This window comes from Rhincodon typus, chromosome 4, assembly GCF_021869965.1.
Source record: "Rhincodon typus isolate 14 chromosome 4, sRhiTyp1.1, whole genome shotgun sequence".
NCBI lineage: Eukaryota > Metazoa > Chordata > Chondrichthyes > Orectolobiformes > Rhincodontidae > Rhincodon > Rhincodon typus.
In genome coordinates this window covers 76,557,998-76,575,027 of record NC_063335.1, presented here as the reverse complement: position 1 = coordinate 76,575,027, position 17,030 = coordinate 76,557,998, and the positions used below count along the sequence as shown (strand labels likewise).

Sequence of the window (17,030 nt, the reverse complement as noted above, 5' to 3'; positions counted from 1 at the left end):
ATAAAAATAATTTGAGACACATGGATCTTCCCTTAACAAATCCTGGCTGACTATCCACAAGTAACCTCTGCTTAAGGGACTGTTTTTCCCAGTCTCTCAAATGATTCCAATAACTTGTTTGCTGAGTTTAGACTCATCTACAACTGTCCCTTACTCCCCTTATGATTAAAGGTATAACATTAGCAATCTTCTAGCACTACACAGTTATTGAGGGGGAATTGGGAAGAGGATACTCAGATCTTGTTACTTCTTCATTGGTTTCTTTCAACAACCTTAAGTCCACCTGAAGCAATTTCATCTTGCTCTGGTGATTTATTTACTTAGTGGCTGTAATCACCCTCAGCCTTCATGTATCATGGAAGGAGAAAAATCATGCTGTGCTCAGTGAAGTCCCCATAACAATTTGGGTTACCAAGACAGTGACTGAAGCTACGAAGCGGTGACAGTGTTGGGAACAATGGTCTATAATCACTGTTACTGCCGTCTAACTATATACGCACCAAACCAGGCAGCATTTTTACTGTTGCTGTGCAGGGCTGCCTTCTGCCAATAAATATAGCTACAGTTCAGAGAGAAAACATGGAACCAGAATTACGAAGGAAATAAAGTAATTTATTTTTGATTTAAATCAAAAAAAAAACTGAATACATTGTGAAACTGCATTCTGTTGCCTCCACCTTATAATTAAGAAGTGAGAAGAACCCTGCCTGCAGAATCCAGGGGCAAGGCAAAGAGGAATACTGCAGCTTTAGGCAATCTTTACAGGTCATTGCAACCTGACTAAATCAATAAGGCAAACATCAATGCAAAAAAAAAGGACCAGGTTCACTCAGTACAGTCTGACTTCACTCAGCTTTACAATGCAGGATGACCACAATGATGCAAACTGTACAAATACCTTCCAGAGTTGAAGGTTTAAAAAAAAAGTCTAGTTTAAAAAGTAGGAAACTCCGCTATTTGTTTTTTTTAAAAAAGTTAAATAATTATGATTAATGAGTCAGGAAAAATCACTTTTCAATGCCGTACTATTGACCAACTGCAAAAGGGAATGCAGACCGAGTTATATTCAACAATGATAGATGAAAGTTTGGAATGCTTTAGTGACATGTCACTTTCACGGTGTTAAATCAGCTGCCATTCAAGTTTCAGTCAGCAACAGCAAGTCAGTGCCTGTCGGGTCATCAGCATTCATAATATAATAAATTATACAAAAAAAGCCACAGAACAGGAACTCATCCAAAAATGTTGATCATAATTCTTTACAAGAGGTACAGGTAATGGAGACCAGACTTTCTTTGGAAAGTCAGATTTAGATTTAGTTTTTGCTGGATCTTTGGTTTTAATCATAGGACAAGATCCAGCCCCTTATATTTGCAGACATGAGGACTTGGAGAAAACTGCAGGACCCTTGTTCAAGAGGTAGGATATAATTCCAGCATTTATGGGGGGAGTCCCCAACATCCAACTACAACTTAGTGATAGTCCTAACACAGATGGATGAAGACAGTAATTGTTGCTGGGGGATACCACTGGGCTCAAAATGTTACAACAAGGACCCACAAGGGATTTCAGGGTCTTGTTCCCATAACCTGCTTTGTGACAATGCCGAAAATAGCACAGCAGACGTTATTACAGTAGAATGAGTTTCATGTTAAAAAATCTCCTAACTCTGCAAGAGTCATGTCATAATCCTATTGCCAACAGATAATCTTGCTTGGGAAAGGTTTAAATTGGTTCAGCCATCAGCGTGATGTTACATGTAAGTATGGCATAGCATATTTACATCATGGTTTAGGCATGTATCTGCTCGCAGTGCAGTCAGGTTAACAGGAAAAGTTATTTATTGCAAAGAAGGTTAAAAATAGGGGGTGGGAGGGAGGTGAGAATGACATTTGTACAGCCATGTACAGTTTAAATAATATTTTCCCCCCAGCTAAAAAGATCTCAAAAATCACTAGCTGCTAAAGGAATCGTACTACAATTTCCAAATCTCAGGTTGCACAATAAAGACATGGAAACTTTTTTTTTTAAAACTTACACATTCTTTCACCTCCCTGTCCATCCCTTAAGTTAATAGATTGTAGAGTAAATTCTACAACTTCTGGCAATTATCCCAGGAAAAACAGCACTTCAACGATCAAAGGGTCAGCAGCCAAATATAGCATTTTTTTTTAAAAAACGTGAACATTGCCAGCAGGACTTCATGTTCGAGTTCCCGTCCTCTGGCACTATTAAGAAACTGAAGAATGCAACAGGGCCTGGTCTTTGAGATAAGGTGCATTATCAGGGTGACAGAAACCAAAACTGACACTGACATGGCAACACAGTATGTCCACTAACCTCTATACCTTGTAGTAAGTTTAGTTATGCATTTGAACTCATGCCCTGAAATTCTGTAGTGATCCTCCCACATGCATGCCATTAGTCAGGCAGCAGACTGTCAAGAGTCGGTAAACATGTTACAGCAGGAGATCAGGAGAAGCCCCATGGAATCTCAGCCCCGAACTATTTATGTAACAGCAGTTAAAGAAACAAAGTCCTTCACTTAAGTCGGTCCCAACTTCATTTTGAATTACAGCCTAGAAAACAGAGAGAATGATGGCACAGCCATCACAGATTTCTTGTTAAGCACGAATATCTCATGACACTAACAGTGCTAGGAGACAAACCGACAATAAGTTCCGCCAGTATTGTGCCCAGACCTCACAACACCAGCTACAAAAGGCAATGTTCCAGGAAGCCATGGAGTCTTCACCAGTAATGGAAGAGGATGACCTGGGCAGAACAAACATGTGATCCAGTGCCTCCATGAAATATGCACAAGAGAAAACAAAACCATAAGCAAAATATTAGATGTACATTCAAGGTCTGTGCGCTACACTCGAGATGTTGGCCACACCAGCCACCAAATCTGAAATCACTCAGGTGATCAACTAAGTAACTAAAAAGAAACTTGCAGTGAGTGGCTGGTTTAAAATCTTATTCTCTACTTTGGAGATCACTATTGATCCAAATGCAGCAGCTAACTAACTTTAAGAAGGTTAGGTAACACTGGCTACCGTAAGAATAGCAGCAAACCAGTGATGGCAGCCACAAGTAAAGCAATCTTGTAGGCGTGGTACTGCCTATGCACAGGTTCTGCTATAGCAGCTAGAAATGTAAAGCGGAGGAAAGGTCTGCACGATAAACAGTCACTGCAGGCGAAGTACATTAAAGCTCTGTCCCCCAGGTCCATGGTTGGTTGCCTCGCACTGAAATAAAGACTGAAGGAATAAATCAAAACTCAAGTTTAGATACAAGCCCCAGTGATAATACATAATTATATATAAAAATTGTTGTTCTAAACAATGCATGGGCCACAAATTTTCCATGCAGGAATGATAAAGACTGATAAGGCGGCTCTGTTTATCTAAATATTGCACAGAAAGTAAAGAATCACATAATCATGGGAAAATTCTCACATTATCAGCAACTACAAAACATAAAGAACTTCTATCTATAGTAGTCATGAGTTCATTGGTCTCCTCACGAGCAGTTTGTTAAGACAGTTCCATGATAGGAAGCCACGTTTTTGGATTCCCTTGTGCAAATAAGAAGGCATCATGCTGCATAAAGCAACAGTTTTCCGCATGAAACAAAGATTTAGTTAGTGTTTTTTCTTTCTCCCTCAAGTCAGTTTGGCAGCCAATGAGAGTAGAATTTAAGCCATAAGCTTCGACTGGGATTCCATTTCTGCAGCTCGCTTGAGCGCGACATCCACCAGCAACTGAAATCCACTGAAATCTTGGTTGAGGTCTGGAGGAGTGGGTGGAGGGGTGTTAAACAGTCCACTCTGGGGGGTTGGGTTTGACCCCAGCTGAACAGCATCTTTGGAGCATCCAGGATTGGTATTCACTAAACTAGCACTTGACAAAAGATCCATTCCCTCTATGCTGGTGGGTGGGCAGTAGTGTAAAGGCACGTCATTTGATGTGGAGACAGTAGTGTGACATATCACCGAAGGTCTTGGCAGTAATCCTCCTGCAGAAGAGATGCTACATGGAGAAGTCTCCCCATTTTCTGGGCTGGAACTTGCGGATCTGAAAGATCCTTCATCAAGGTCTGCAACATAGCTATTAAACGTCATCGAGGTGTGCTCTGCACTCTTGGTCCCTCGGCGAGAGATTGTGAAATTGTTGGGGTCCATGCCATCCTTTCTCAACATATCTGGTAGGAGTCTGCGGCGTGCGTTAATGAACCAATTACAGACCTGGAATTTAGCAGGAGAGAGATAGAGATAATCAGCAAGTGTCCAGCTTTGACTTTACCTATAAAAGATACCTGAACTCTAACCTAACAAATATCACGAAAATAATGCAAAACAAAAGAACAACTACACTGACGAGAATCGCAAAACAAACATTCCATATCTTTTAAAAGCGGTCAGTCACTTCCTTGCAAGTCATTTAAAAACAGACTAAAGGATGACTTAACAATTCCCTATTTGCATAGAGTGTGCAAGTCAGAGAACTGGCTGTAATTCTATCACTGATCCTCATTCCTTTAAGCATGGCTTCCCTCATTCACCCCAGGACTATGCAATTAATCATTAGCCCATATATAGTTAAAATACAACTTGTATAAAATTCAGCATAGCAGGGTTGCTGAAAGTTGTTCCACTTCAGACATTACCAGGGAGATAAACAAAATTGTGGCCATAGATGTACAGCACAGAAACAGGCCCTTCCGCCTAACTCGTCCATACCAACTAGTCCCATTTGCCACCATCTGGCCCATATCCCTCTCAACACTTCCTATTCATATACCCACCCAGATGCCTTTTAAAATGTTGTACTTGTACCAGCCTCCACCATTTCCTCTGGCAGATCAATTCATACAGGCACCACCCTGTGTGAAAATGTTGCCCCTTAGGTCCCTTTTAAATCTTTCCCCTCTCACCTTAAGCCTATGCCCTCTAGTTTTGGACTCCCCTACTCCAGGGCAGAGATCTTGTCTATTTACCCCATCTATGCCCCTCACGATTTTATAAGTCTCTATACGGTCACCTCTCAGCCTCCGACGCTCTGGAGAAAATAGCCCCAGCCTATTCAGCCTCTCCCTATAGCTCAAACCCGCCAACATCTTTGTAAATCTTTTCTGATCCCTTTCAAGTTTCACGACATCCTTCCTATAGCTGGGTGACCAGAATTACACACAGTATTCCAAAAGTGGCCTAACCAATGTCCAGCCACAACATAACCTCCCAACTCCTATATTCAATGCACTGTCCAATAAAGGCAAGCGTACCAAATGCCTTCTTTGCCATCCTATCTACCTGCGACTCTACTTTCAAGGAACTATGAACATGTATTCCAAGGCCTCTTTGTTCAGCAACACTCCCCAGGACTTTACCATTAAGTGTTTAAGTCCTGCCCTATTTTGCCTTTCCAAAATGCAGCACCTCACAGTTATCTAAATTAAACTCCATCTGCCACTCCTTAGCCCATCAGATCAACATCCCGTTGTATTCCAAGGTAACCATCCTTGCTGTCCACTACACGTCCAATTCTGGTGTCACCTGCAAGCTTACTAACCATACCTCCTACGTTCACACCCAAATCATTTATATAGAATGACAAAAAGCAGCCGACCGAGCGCTGATCCTTGTGGCACATCGTTGGTCATAGGCCTCCAGTCTGAAAAGCATCCCTCTACCTTCAAACCCGGTCTGTATCCAAGTAGCTACCTCTCCCTGTATTCCATGTGATCTAACCTTGCTAACCAGTCTACCATGAGGAACCTTGCTGAACGCCTTATTGCAATCCACAGATACTGGCTCCAACTGCCACCACTGTCTATTAGTCAGAAAGTGATATGGATGATGATTAAAAACTCCAGATTACTTGCCTATACAAAAACCTCCAACATTAGGGAGGTTTCACTGGTCAGGAACTGTTTGATATTTGGGCCTTTCATGTCTGATAGGTGGAATGATCTTTTCCTTTCCTGCATTTCTCCTCCCTCAACTCTAAACAATTACAATTGCCCTACATGACTTGAAAGCAACTGGCAGGTACAGTTTAAATGAAAACTTCTAAGACACATTATGAGTACAGAATATTGAGCTTCATCTAGACAGTGTCTGGATATGCTATCAGAGACCCGAAAATATTGTTGACATGGCACCTGAAAAGGAAAATTTTCATTTCCCTATATGTAATATTAAATCCCTCCAAAAACAAAAAAGTTTTCACATTTCAACAGTAACATTCACAGAACTATTACTTTAACAGCACAAGAGATGGATATTTAGCCCTTCATGCCCGTGCCAGCTCTCCAAATAAGTATCTTAGAGCTGGAGATTATCTGAAAAAGGAAATTATTACAGCGCCAAGATAGAAAAGCAGGTAAGTGGAACAAATTAGGTTGCCTGCAGCAGCTCTTTGAAAGAAAATAACAGGCTAAATAGTCTTGCGATGTCAAATTTTACACAGCCACACATTGCATAGCTTCGCTTATGTAAATTAAGTATCAATAAGCCAGGAGTAGCAAGTTATTTGGCCCACTGATCCTGCATTTTCACTCAAAAGATCATGCCTGACACGATTAATGCCTATGATTGTTTGGAGTAACGTGTTACTATCCTATAACAAACCCTTTGTAAAGCCAACACATTTTGTTACCAAATGGCCTTGGCTGATTAATAGAATTGCAGTTCATCTCCTTATAAGCACCTGTCATGAGACATGATTTTGGAATATATTGTCTATTTGTAAAAAGTACAATTCAAGAGTTTATTTTTATACTTTAATGCACTTTCACAATTCCACTTTCCTGCCTGTTCCTCATTACACTCGATTTCCTTACCATTTAGATTTGTCCATTGCAGCCTTGTTGATTTAAAAATCTAATATATTCAAGGCTGAATTAAACAATGACCTAGCTGAATGGAAAATAGTGCGGACATTAACAAAAATGTGTAGAAAGCCTCTATATTTAAGACCTCAATTAAAAATATATACCATACTCAGTATTTTCAAAGAAATAAAATCTTTTTGTTGTCTCCTGCTGAAAAAGTTGTTTGCTCTCATCTATTATTCAGGTGCATTGCAATACTTCACAATACAGGCAGTATGCCTTATGAGGGTGCTTGGAATCGGACTATTCCATTTTCATCACTCAACCAGCCTTATATAAATTATGTGAAGCTGGTATTCAACTGGAGGGTCCAAATTGCCGAGAATGTGACCTCTATATGCAACATAATCCATTTGAATTACAGACCCTACATCACTACTGTCAACCAGATCCACCTTAGGGAAATGGTATCACAGGCATTATTTCAACTGGCCATTAAAAGCACTCAGTTCACTGGAAGTTTCAATAATCTATATTCAGCAATTAAAGAGACCCAGTACAATGCAAAACCCTTTTTGCAATCTTTATTTCAGCTATTAAAGTCACAGTCCTTTTTCCTGGAGCTCAGCTCATTAGACTATGTGGGATAAGAGTGTGGGGGTGGGGAGGGGGCTCAGTAACAGCAGTACTCAAGTTGAAACACGAGATCTTCTAGGGTCAACCTCCCCTCTTTACTGAATTAGCATTTGAAGACTTGAAGGAAGCCTTTGTTTTCTGTACCCTATTCAAAAAGGTCCTAGAAAAGTGGGAGGCATGAATTTATTTACAATATGGTCTGCAGTTAGTGAAAACTCAACAGTTCTGCTGCCACATCAAGGGCACAGTATTATATGTATATTAAAAAAAAAGTGTGTGTTTCGAAGATACTGCAAATTGCCCTATATAAATTTGGCTCTCAGCATTTTTTCAGTTGCCTTCATACACAAGCAAACTTATTAAACTATCGCTTACTTCAAAATGTCCTCAAAAACGGATTGATGCAAAATTCTTCAAAAACAAAAAATCAATCCCAACTGCAGCAAGTGTTTCAAATATCATTCTGTACATGCCTTCAGGGATGTTATAACACAATGTGAAACAAGGATGGCCTAATGCTTCCTTCAGGCATGTGTGGCTGAAGGTAGCATTTCATATAAGATATACAATAAAGCTTTACTTTTAAGAGCAAAGCTCAGATAATACCAAAATATTTTTTTCAGTTTGTACATAATAGATGTTCTGTAATGGATATCTGAAATGTATACACTTGGGAGAAGCTTCCCCATTACATGGTTAAACGTATTATCCAATGCAGAACATATCATGGAAACCTTTGTCCTTCTAATTTGCAGGTATTGTTGACATATGGATACTAAAAGCCACAATTTTTAATACTTAAAAGTGCTTAAAGAGGTAATTTACCAAGAGTAGCATCTGAATTTTTAATGTTTTGTCATCACTCTATTTTCAGCTGTAATAACAAAAGCAACTCAGACAAACATCCTCCCCCCACCCTGTCACAAAAATACATTCTGAATTGTGACCTGATTGTGCTAGTGTAGAAGAATGTGTTTAATAACATGGAAATGTTTCTGACCGAAAATTTGAACAGAAATGTCAAAAAGCTAAACTGAACACATTATATAAATTATGCCAAAAGCTTTACCTTATGTTTAAGACTGATCTTGGTTTATGATGGATGAAAGAACCTGCTAGTACTAACAACATATATATAGTCTAGGTCAACATCTTTACTGTTGTACTGATAGAAATGCTAAGCAGAGTCTTCACCTGGCCATTTGGTCGAATGTAAAAATACCATGACACTAATTAAAATTAAGCAAAGTTGGCGTCCTAAACAACATCAGAGTAACTGGACATTCACTAATAATCATACACCAAGATCCAACTAATTTTGTTTTAAGTACAAAACAAAATGGATTATACATAGATTAATTTCCTGCAATTTGTCATGTCAGCTATCAGTAACTATCGCGTAGTCTAGGTTCTTATATTGGTGCTCCCACTGCTTCTTTTATTTCAAATTCAGGTTTTTAAAATTAGACCTTTGGAAAGAGGTGACTTTGTTCTAGATCAGTCATAGGCTTCCCATCCTTCTCCCTGGGCCAGCGTCATGGCCTGAAGCAGAGGCGGGTAAGTGATGTAACATACTTTCCTATTTAATGAATGAGACAACCTTGACTACTTCACAATTTCTGTCACATTTGTTAAAATAATTTACTCACTTTGCTTTTCTGCACACTGCTTTAAAAAGGTGTAAAAATAAACTCAAATATTCCACCTTCTACAAAGAGGCATTATATCCCAACACAACAGCTTAACAGTGGGCTTTCCCAGATCATTTTGAATTTCAATGTTTCATGACAGGTGCTTATTAGGAGATATTATGCAATTCTATTGAAGTCAACCAAGGTCATTTGATTACAAATTTTCTTGGCTTTATAAAAGGTCATATTAGAGAACAGAAAGGCATTGTATCACAGCTTGAAATAAACTGAATTGATGAAAAGCTTAAATGGTGTCCAACTGGTTGATAAAACAGCATCATATTAGGCAGAAAACCTTCCTAACAAAACAATTAAAGCAAAGGGTCCAGTTTTACTACACAATTTGTTAGTAGTTATTTTACTGTGGTACTCTCAGCAGAAACAGGACATTTGGCCATGTGGTACAGTATTACCTCATACCACCACTGCTGAAATTGTTCATGGTAACTGCCTTGACTCAACTAATGAGTCCTATTGGCATAGTTCAGGAGTGGATTGTTTACCAAGGACTTCACTGTTCAGCTTCATTTACAACTCTTCTGATACTTCACTAATCCATAATTGACAGTGGGGCCAGAACAACATCTGGATTTTGGTTGATTGACAAGAGTCAGGCAATGTACATACTCCATACGCACAAAGGAACAATCACCACCAGCAAGCCTCTCCACAATCTTCAACAGTGCCATCACTGCTGATTTCTCTCACCAATGTCAGTGGACAATGAAGAAAAAGATGTCATTGTGGTCAACAATGTCAACTGAGCAAGTCAAATCACCGCTCTTGAAGACAAGAGACTGAACACTCTTGTTGAATCATCTTCTAAGCACTCAATACGTTCTTTCTTAAAAAAAAACCAGATATCTTCTTCCTTATTTGAAAGGGGCATTCTCTGTTTAATATCCCTTCCTTCCTGCTCATGTTGTACATCACACTTCTTGCACAATCACGTCATAAGCAAGATCCCCTGATGGTCCTGCTAGAGTTGCACACTTTGTGTCTGCAGTCTGCTCAAAGTTTTTTTTTTAAAAAAAGATGTTCTTTGCCCAGGTAAACTTCAGCTTTAAATCTCTCTTAATTACCTGCTGTTTGTTCCTGTAAAATTATCGGAACAGCTGTGGACTTAATCTCAAAAATAATTCTGCTATACTGTATCTGTACCAGATGAAATAGTTCAGGAACTTGTACTGTACATTTCTTTAAAGGCTGAAGTTTTCACTGAAGCTTTCATTATTTTACTTTGCAAGTTATTTTAGCTAGGAATGCACAGCACTTTACCTGTATGGCATAGTATTTCAACTTTTACGTGGGCTTTTCTAGGCAGGAACCCAATTCTGGATTTAACATTGATTCCCATGAGAAATTGTGCTTCATTCGAAGTCGCAATTTTCAGGATCGGAAACCCAACTACACATGGCCTTCTTCATTGACAGTGGATTCAAAGTAAAATGTTCCCAGGGATACATAGTTACTATGGCCATAGTAACGGAGAATCCTTACTTATCCTGCAATCTGTCTCTACCACCAAGAAGTACAAAAGCAGTGTCATAGACTTGCACAATTCTAACACCACCGTAATAGCACAATCCCTATTAAAAGGGGCAGTGGACTAAGGGGAAGGCTCAACATTTTTCAGGTCAAGTAGCGGCTGACAGCAAGCATGACCACCCCATAATGGTGTCAAACTAGTACATCTGCAAAGAAATAAACAGAACTACTACATCCAAATCATTCCCATGCAAATTCGTCAGGGAAGATGGGGGAAATCAGGGGTTCTTACTTGTCCGGGTTCAAACACCGACGAGAACTGAACTGCAGAGGTAAGCGAAGTGAGAGTGACAGCCCTCAAGATAAAGACGGCATTTGATTGAGTGTAAAATCAAGGAGATTTCGAAGAAAATTGAAGCAAATGGGGGAAATCAGGAAGAAAACTCTCCATTACCAGGCGCCATAGATAGCACAAAGGGAAGATAGTTGTGGTTGGAGGTCAGTCTTCCCAGCTCCAGGATACGCCTGTAGGAGTTCCTCAGGGTACAATCTATCATAAATGTCAGGCGTGGACTGTCACTGGTCATTTTACAATGGACGTCATTCACCACTCCTCGGACATCAAACCAGTCTGTGTCCGTGTCCATGTGCAGAAAGACCTAGATAACTTCCAGACTTGGGCTGAGCAGCAATTAACATTTTCACTACACAAGAGACAGGCAATGACCATCTCCAACAGGAGAGAATCTAGCCATCACTCAATGACATTTAACAGCATTACCATTGCTGAATCACCACTATCAACATCCTGGGGTCACCATTTATGGGTGAAATGGGGCAGCCATGTAAATACTGCAGTTACAACAGCAGATCAAACTCTCAAAAATTCTGCTGTAACACCTCCTGACTCCCAAAGCCTGCTCACCATCTACACAGCAAAAGTCAGGAACATGATGGAATACCTCACCACCACCCCATCCCCGACCCTTGCCTGGATGGATGCAGCTCCAACAAACCCAAGAAGCTTGGCACAAAGGGAAAGTAGTCCAAATGATTGATTCAGATTCACAGATTTGGTGCCATTCACTCCCTCTTCACTGATGCTCAGTAGCACCTACCATCACAAAATGGACTGCAGAGCATCTTCCAAACCCCTCACCACTACCATCTAGAATAAGGGCAGCAGATATATGTGAGTACCAACTGCAAGTTCCCCTCCAATCTACACAACACCCTCATCAGGGAATATATCACCAACCATTTCTTCACTGTCACTGGCGCAATCATGGAGCTCCACTTCCTCAAGGGCAATTTGGGATGGGCAATGAATGATGGCCTAGCCAAGGTCCATAACCTAGAAAAGGGCTCTTGTTGTGCAGGGGTAGTAACCTGGGTTCGAGTCCCACCAGCTCCAGAAGTGTTATAACATCTCTGAACTGGTTGATGAGAAAAATCATCTCCACACCCCAGGAATAAAACATTACATAGGAGAACAAGGATATGTATATTCCGGCAATTTAGAAATGGCCATACATTCTCTGGATATTGCTTATGAGATTCGTTGTGACTCAAATATGAAACAGTTAAACAATTCTCATTTGGCAATGAGCTGGCATTACACAACATTATAGGGAATGGTCAAATAATTTAATATTCAAGGAAACAACAAAACAGAATTCATTGCAGGTTCTGGGAGCAGTGTAAATCTGTGATCCAATCCTGAACTCAAAGCTGTGCTGATCCCTCAACCTCTTGTCTGCTCTGTGCAACATAGGCCCCTCCTGAAATTGCAGTGTCACTCGCACAGGCTGACATCAACATTATAAGAATAGCAACTCCAGCACTGTGTAGATGATGCATTTTGCAGTCCAGCTATTCACTGGAAATAGCTGCAACGGGTGTAAAATATTAGATTTACATATAACAAACATAACCGGTAAGTGAGTCGCAACAAATCTCCTTTGAAAGCTTTTAAGATAGTCATTGGTGGCATGTCACCAGCATTGGCACTCACTCACCTGCAGTACAGATAACTGTGCCTGTCTGGACAGTTGGGTTTTCTCCTGTTCCGATGGATATGCCTTATAGCGATGCTCGTACAGCCAGTCCCGAAGGATCCGCACAGATTCTTTCGGCAGGTTTCCCCGCCTGCGACGCTTGCCCGAATGAGAGAGGTCGAGTGGCACCTCCAAGCTGTCGTCCTCGTCTGTTTCACTGCCGCAGACCGGCCCCATCGCTGCGAAGGAGCGAGATGTGAAAATGACACGTTGGTCTGACTGGTGAAATACGATCAACAGGGACCAAGCTCGCTACACTACACTACCCGGCACGTATACTCTTTAACACATGCAATGCCTCGCTGTCAGCAACGCCTATCTTCAGCCTTTTAGGATTGTTATTATCATCCATTTTTGAATGATTAAAAATGTATCATTTCTACAAATTTTCCCACGCGAATGGATTTTCTGTCAGTGAATGCTCTCTACAAAGTTATTTGCATATTTTAGGAATTATACAAATCCAGCATAAACTTGCAATAACCCCGATTTGCTCGTGACCTGGAGGCATTTCATGGTTAAAACAAAAGCTGCCTATCGCTGTCCTCAAATTACAACACCCCCCCGCCACAACTCCCCATTAACATCAGTTTGCTTGGAATCAGCCAGCCCACTCTCAGTCAACTCCGTGAAAGAGCTCGGACCCTCCTCAGGGGAAACCGTTGGTTGGCCGAGTTTGAATTTCTGAAGCTGATCGGGCTATCAGTTGTAAAGTGATACCTGCTCTTTGCCAGCACTTTAGAGCAGCCATTGTCCGCTTGAGGCAGAACAAAAGAACAGAAACCACCCCTAAATAACTGCCAGCTTTTCTCTGCTAACAGGGACACGGTCTCCCCCAAACAGAACCCCCTTTAAAAAAAAGGGCCGATATTAGTTCGGTCGCTTCCGTCACATCTTTCAGTCTGCTGTCCCGACTTGGAAAAAAAATCGTTGTCTCCTCACCAAACACGTGCTACCAACTTCGTGTCTTTCATTAAATGGAAACATGTATTCAAAATATTTAAACTGTACCCAGTCTGACTTGGGAGGCTTTCCTCAGTAAAGTTTACGCCCATGGTCAACGATTAAAAACTTTAAAAAAAAAGATTTGGTCCTTTTTAAAAAGTAGTGTTTGATTTCTTCAACGGTTCAAAAAAAAAGAGAAAAGACTGCATTCCAGGTCGACAGGATTTGAAAACAAACAATTCATCAAGTGTCTTGATAATCCCACCAAGATAGAAGAATGAGAAATAACTATGGAAATAGAGAGCAAAGACTATGCACACTGGAACCTGTCACAAACAAATCAGCCCACTTCGTTATAGTCCAAGTGGGGGCTGGGGGTTGAAGGAATTTCACACTCCAGCATTTTTCAGCACAGAAAACATCCTCAAAACTAAACACCGTGTACCTGATCCTGCTCCAACACCCACACACACAAACTGGTAAATTCTCTAATACTTGGCGGTGCCATGTTCTTTGAAATTCCTGAAGCTTTAATCGAGCAAATGGACGGGAAAATATAAGAGTACGTTCTGCACGGCTGGGTGTTTAATAAGTGGAAGTTTTGCCTACAGACAGAAAATAACCGTCCTTGTGAATCATTCCACACATCCCGCCCACCTACAATGGGGAGTTTTTTTGTTTAGCATTTTTTTCCAGGTTACGAGCTATACGGAAAAAAAACTCAATGAACGCTGAGTGATGAGTTCATTATGTTTCTTTTAAAACAAATCAATAGGAAATCCCCCAGAACCTCGATGCGTTTGAGACCCACTCAACTTTTCATAAACTTTTAAAGCGAGTTACAGTAAGGAAGGAAGGAAATGACAATTAACTTCGTCGAGTTAAACCTATGAATCGATCTGGAGCGTTTGAGCAAAGAAATGCGAGCTTGGTTGGTTGAAGAGACATTTCCACGAGGTGAGAGTTAAACAAAGCCTTCATGAACTCTCACCACTCACCTCTTTCTAAAAGGCACTTTTTTTTCTGCCCAGCAGTTAATCGATCTCCCCCCCAAACACACACACACACACACAAAACACAGCCCCTTTCTAAATGCAGACAAAAGAATAAAAATGTTAACTTAGAAGAACATTTCCAGACAAGACAGTGTCAAAAACGCCACACTGAACCTGATTTGACAACGTGCCAACAGCATGGAGGAAGCAGCTACTCGCTTTCACCTACCTTTCTTAGCTTTCATCCTGTTCCAGAAATGTATCTCCAGGCGCTCCAACTAGATTCGCCGTGGAAAAAAGGGAGGGAGGAGGAAACAACCAACAAATTCAAAGCAATCTTTTCTCGACTACGTTTCCCCCAGATTACTATTATAAAGAGGAACGAGGCAGCAGAGAAAAAAAAAGTTTTGAATGTATGTACACGACTAACTAGTGGCAGCTGCAGTGTTGGGAGTGCACGCTGGGTAGGTGCTCCTCGCTGTTTGCTCTGCCCCAACGTGTTGCTCGCCGGAGGATTCAAACAAAAGGTAAACACATTACTGCTACCTGGCGCTCGGAACTAGTCGGCTCGGATCGGATGAGATCGCCTCCCTCCCTCACTGACTGCTCTGGAGCTGACAGCTCCCTTTGACAGCTGCTGCCTCAGAGCTGGATCCGCCCCTAAACCCACGGAAGGAGGTGGAAATAGACAGAGAAAAAAAATTCCTTCTGACATCACCACAAACCCATTCAAAAAAAAAGTTTAGTATTTGCATACAGTTAGGGAATCCAATCCAGACTTTTGTTCACGATGAAAGTATATATTTTTTTAAAAAAAGATAATACATAATAAAGAAGACTCTGTGCTTTGGTCGTTTCTGGAGTTCGTTAGAAGTAAATCAGATGAAACTGTTTGCAATTGAAGTGGTTGTTGTTTCTTTGTGCTTTGCTGGTTAATATCCGGTGAATGTGGCGAGCCGCTTTGATGACGGTTGGCAGACCTCCCCCACGGAGCTGGAAAGCAATCAGTTTTTCTAAACGGCTGTTTTTTTTAAGCGGCTCAGTTAAACATTAAACTTTGCAGCACATGCCAGCGCTCCGTGATTAAGCAGATTTCATTATTCTGATTTCAACAAAAAAAATACATAAGCGTGTTCAACTTTGAAGTATATATATATATACACGTTTGCTTCACTTCCGCACTGGGCTGTTCTTTTGTTTCCACGTTTGCCTGGCTCCTGCGTGTGCTTTGTGGTTCGTTGATTCACCAGTTCATAGTTTCCAAACTTTTTTTGACTTAAAACTTTAACACACAGGATTGACTTTTATCTCTCTATATATTTAGTTAAAAGCTTTATCCAAACGTTCCCTTAATTCCTAACGTATCTGGAGTTTGTTTTAAAAATGCTAATAGTTTTGTTTATCACTGCATGGAGGAGGGTGAATCCATCTGTTTGTCAATACAAATATCCTCGGCTACGACACACACACTGAACAATGGATTCTAGTGTAATTATTTATTGTGTGGTTTTCTTCAGGAAGTCATTGATCGTCTGAAAAAAACCACTTTTAAAAATAACGTTACTTAAGACAGGGCAACATGTTAACCTTCTAAATCAAACCTTTGTATGTTACTTTCGAGGATGGTTAGTTTTTAAAATTTAAAGAAACAATATTTTTCTGGCCTACTGATTGCCTTGAAATGAGTTCAAGTCATGGGTGATTCGAAAAAGAGGTTCGTTTGGAAGGGCAAGATAGAATTTTAAACCATAATTGTTCTTATAAAAACGGCTCGATATGAACGAAAAACCGGTTTGCATTGATCAATTAAGTAATTTGTGACTGAATGAGTTCTAGATTGTGCCTTGTTATCTTGCCTCATATAAGCTGTTGTAAGAGTTGGAATTGCCCAAGGATTAACAGCCCGCAAGTGAGGTGTTTGATTCTATTGTTCTGTTAAAATTAGATTGTTTTCAGCAATTGTCACACCTTCATCAACAGCTCTCGAGCAGAATGAGAGCAGTTAACACGTTACTGTTAGACCAATTGCATATAAGGTCTCGCTTATTTAAACATTCTCTGACTAACAGTTCAAAGCTACACTTTTTATATAAAAAATGCATGACTCATTTTTGACTCTAAATTAAACAGGCCAGAAAATCCCATGTTTTATTTGAATGATTTAGGCTAGCAGATTTACAACTATTTCTAGTGTTAAAGGGAGTAAAAATATCTGCTCCAGTTTCTGCTGGAAAACGCAGCTCTGACACAGATAAAGGATTGCAATTTGGTGGAAAGCTATTAGTAATTCTGGAACAAGAACAAGAATGTTTTCAGGACAGAAGGGAAAGAAAATGATAAGAAAACTAGTTGAGTACAATAGCAAAAGATTAATCATTAAA

At 40.4% G+C, this 17,030-nt stretch overlaps 1 protein-coding gene across 4 annotated transcripts; it reads right to left on the bottom strand.

Moving 5' to 3' along the window:
* Positions 1-591: 591 nt before the first annotated feature.
* On the bottom strand, positions 592-15,931 carry tgif1 (TGFB-induced factor homeobox 1). Of its 4 annotated transcripts, none has more exons than XM_048596287.1 (3): positions 15,196-15,931; positions 12,671-12,888; positions 592-4,249 (listed from the first exon to the last, which is right to left on the bottom strand). In XM_048596287.1, exons 2-3 carry the CDS (start codon positions 12,884-12,886, stop codon positions 3,701-3,703), a joined length of 765 nt encoding a protein of 254 aa, XP_048452244.1. In that variant the 5' UTR covers positions 12,887-12,888; positions 15,196-15,931; the 3' UTR covers positions 592-3,700. The 4 variants fall into 4 exon arrangements, with proteins under 4 accessions (XP_048452244.1, XP_020383431.1, XP_048452247.1 ...); XM_020527842.2 differs by having other exon boundaries at positions 14,879-15,929; XM_048596290.1 differs by lacking the exon at positions 15,196-15,931 and adding an exon at positions 14,824-14,859.
* Between the last annotated feature and the right edge of the window lie 1,099 nt (positions 15,932-17,030).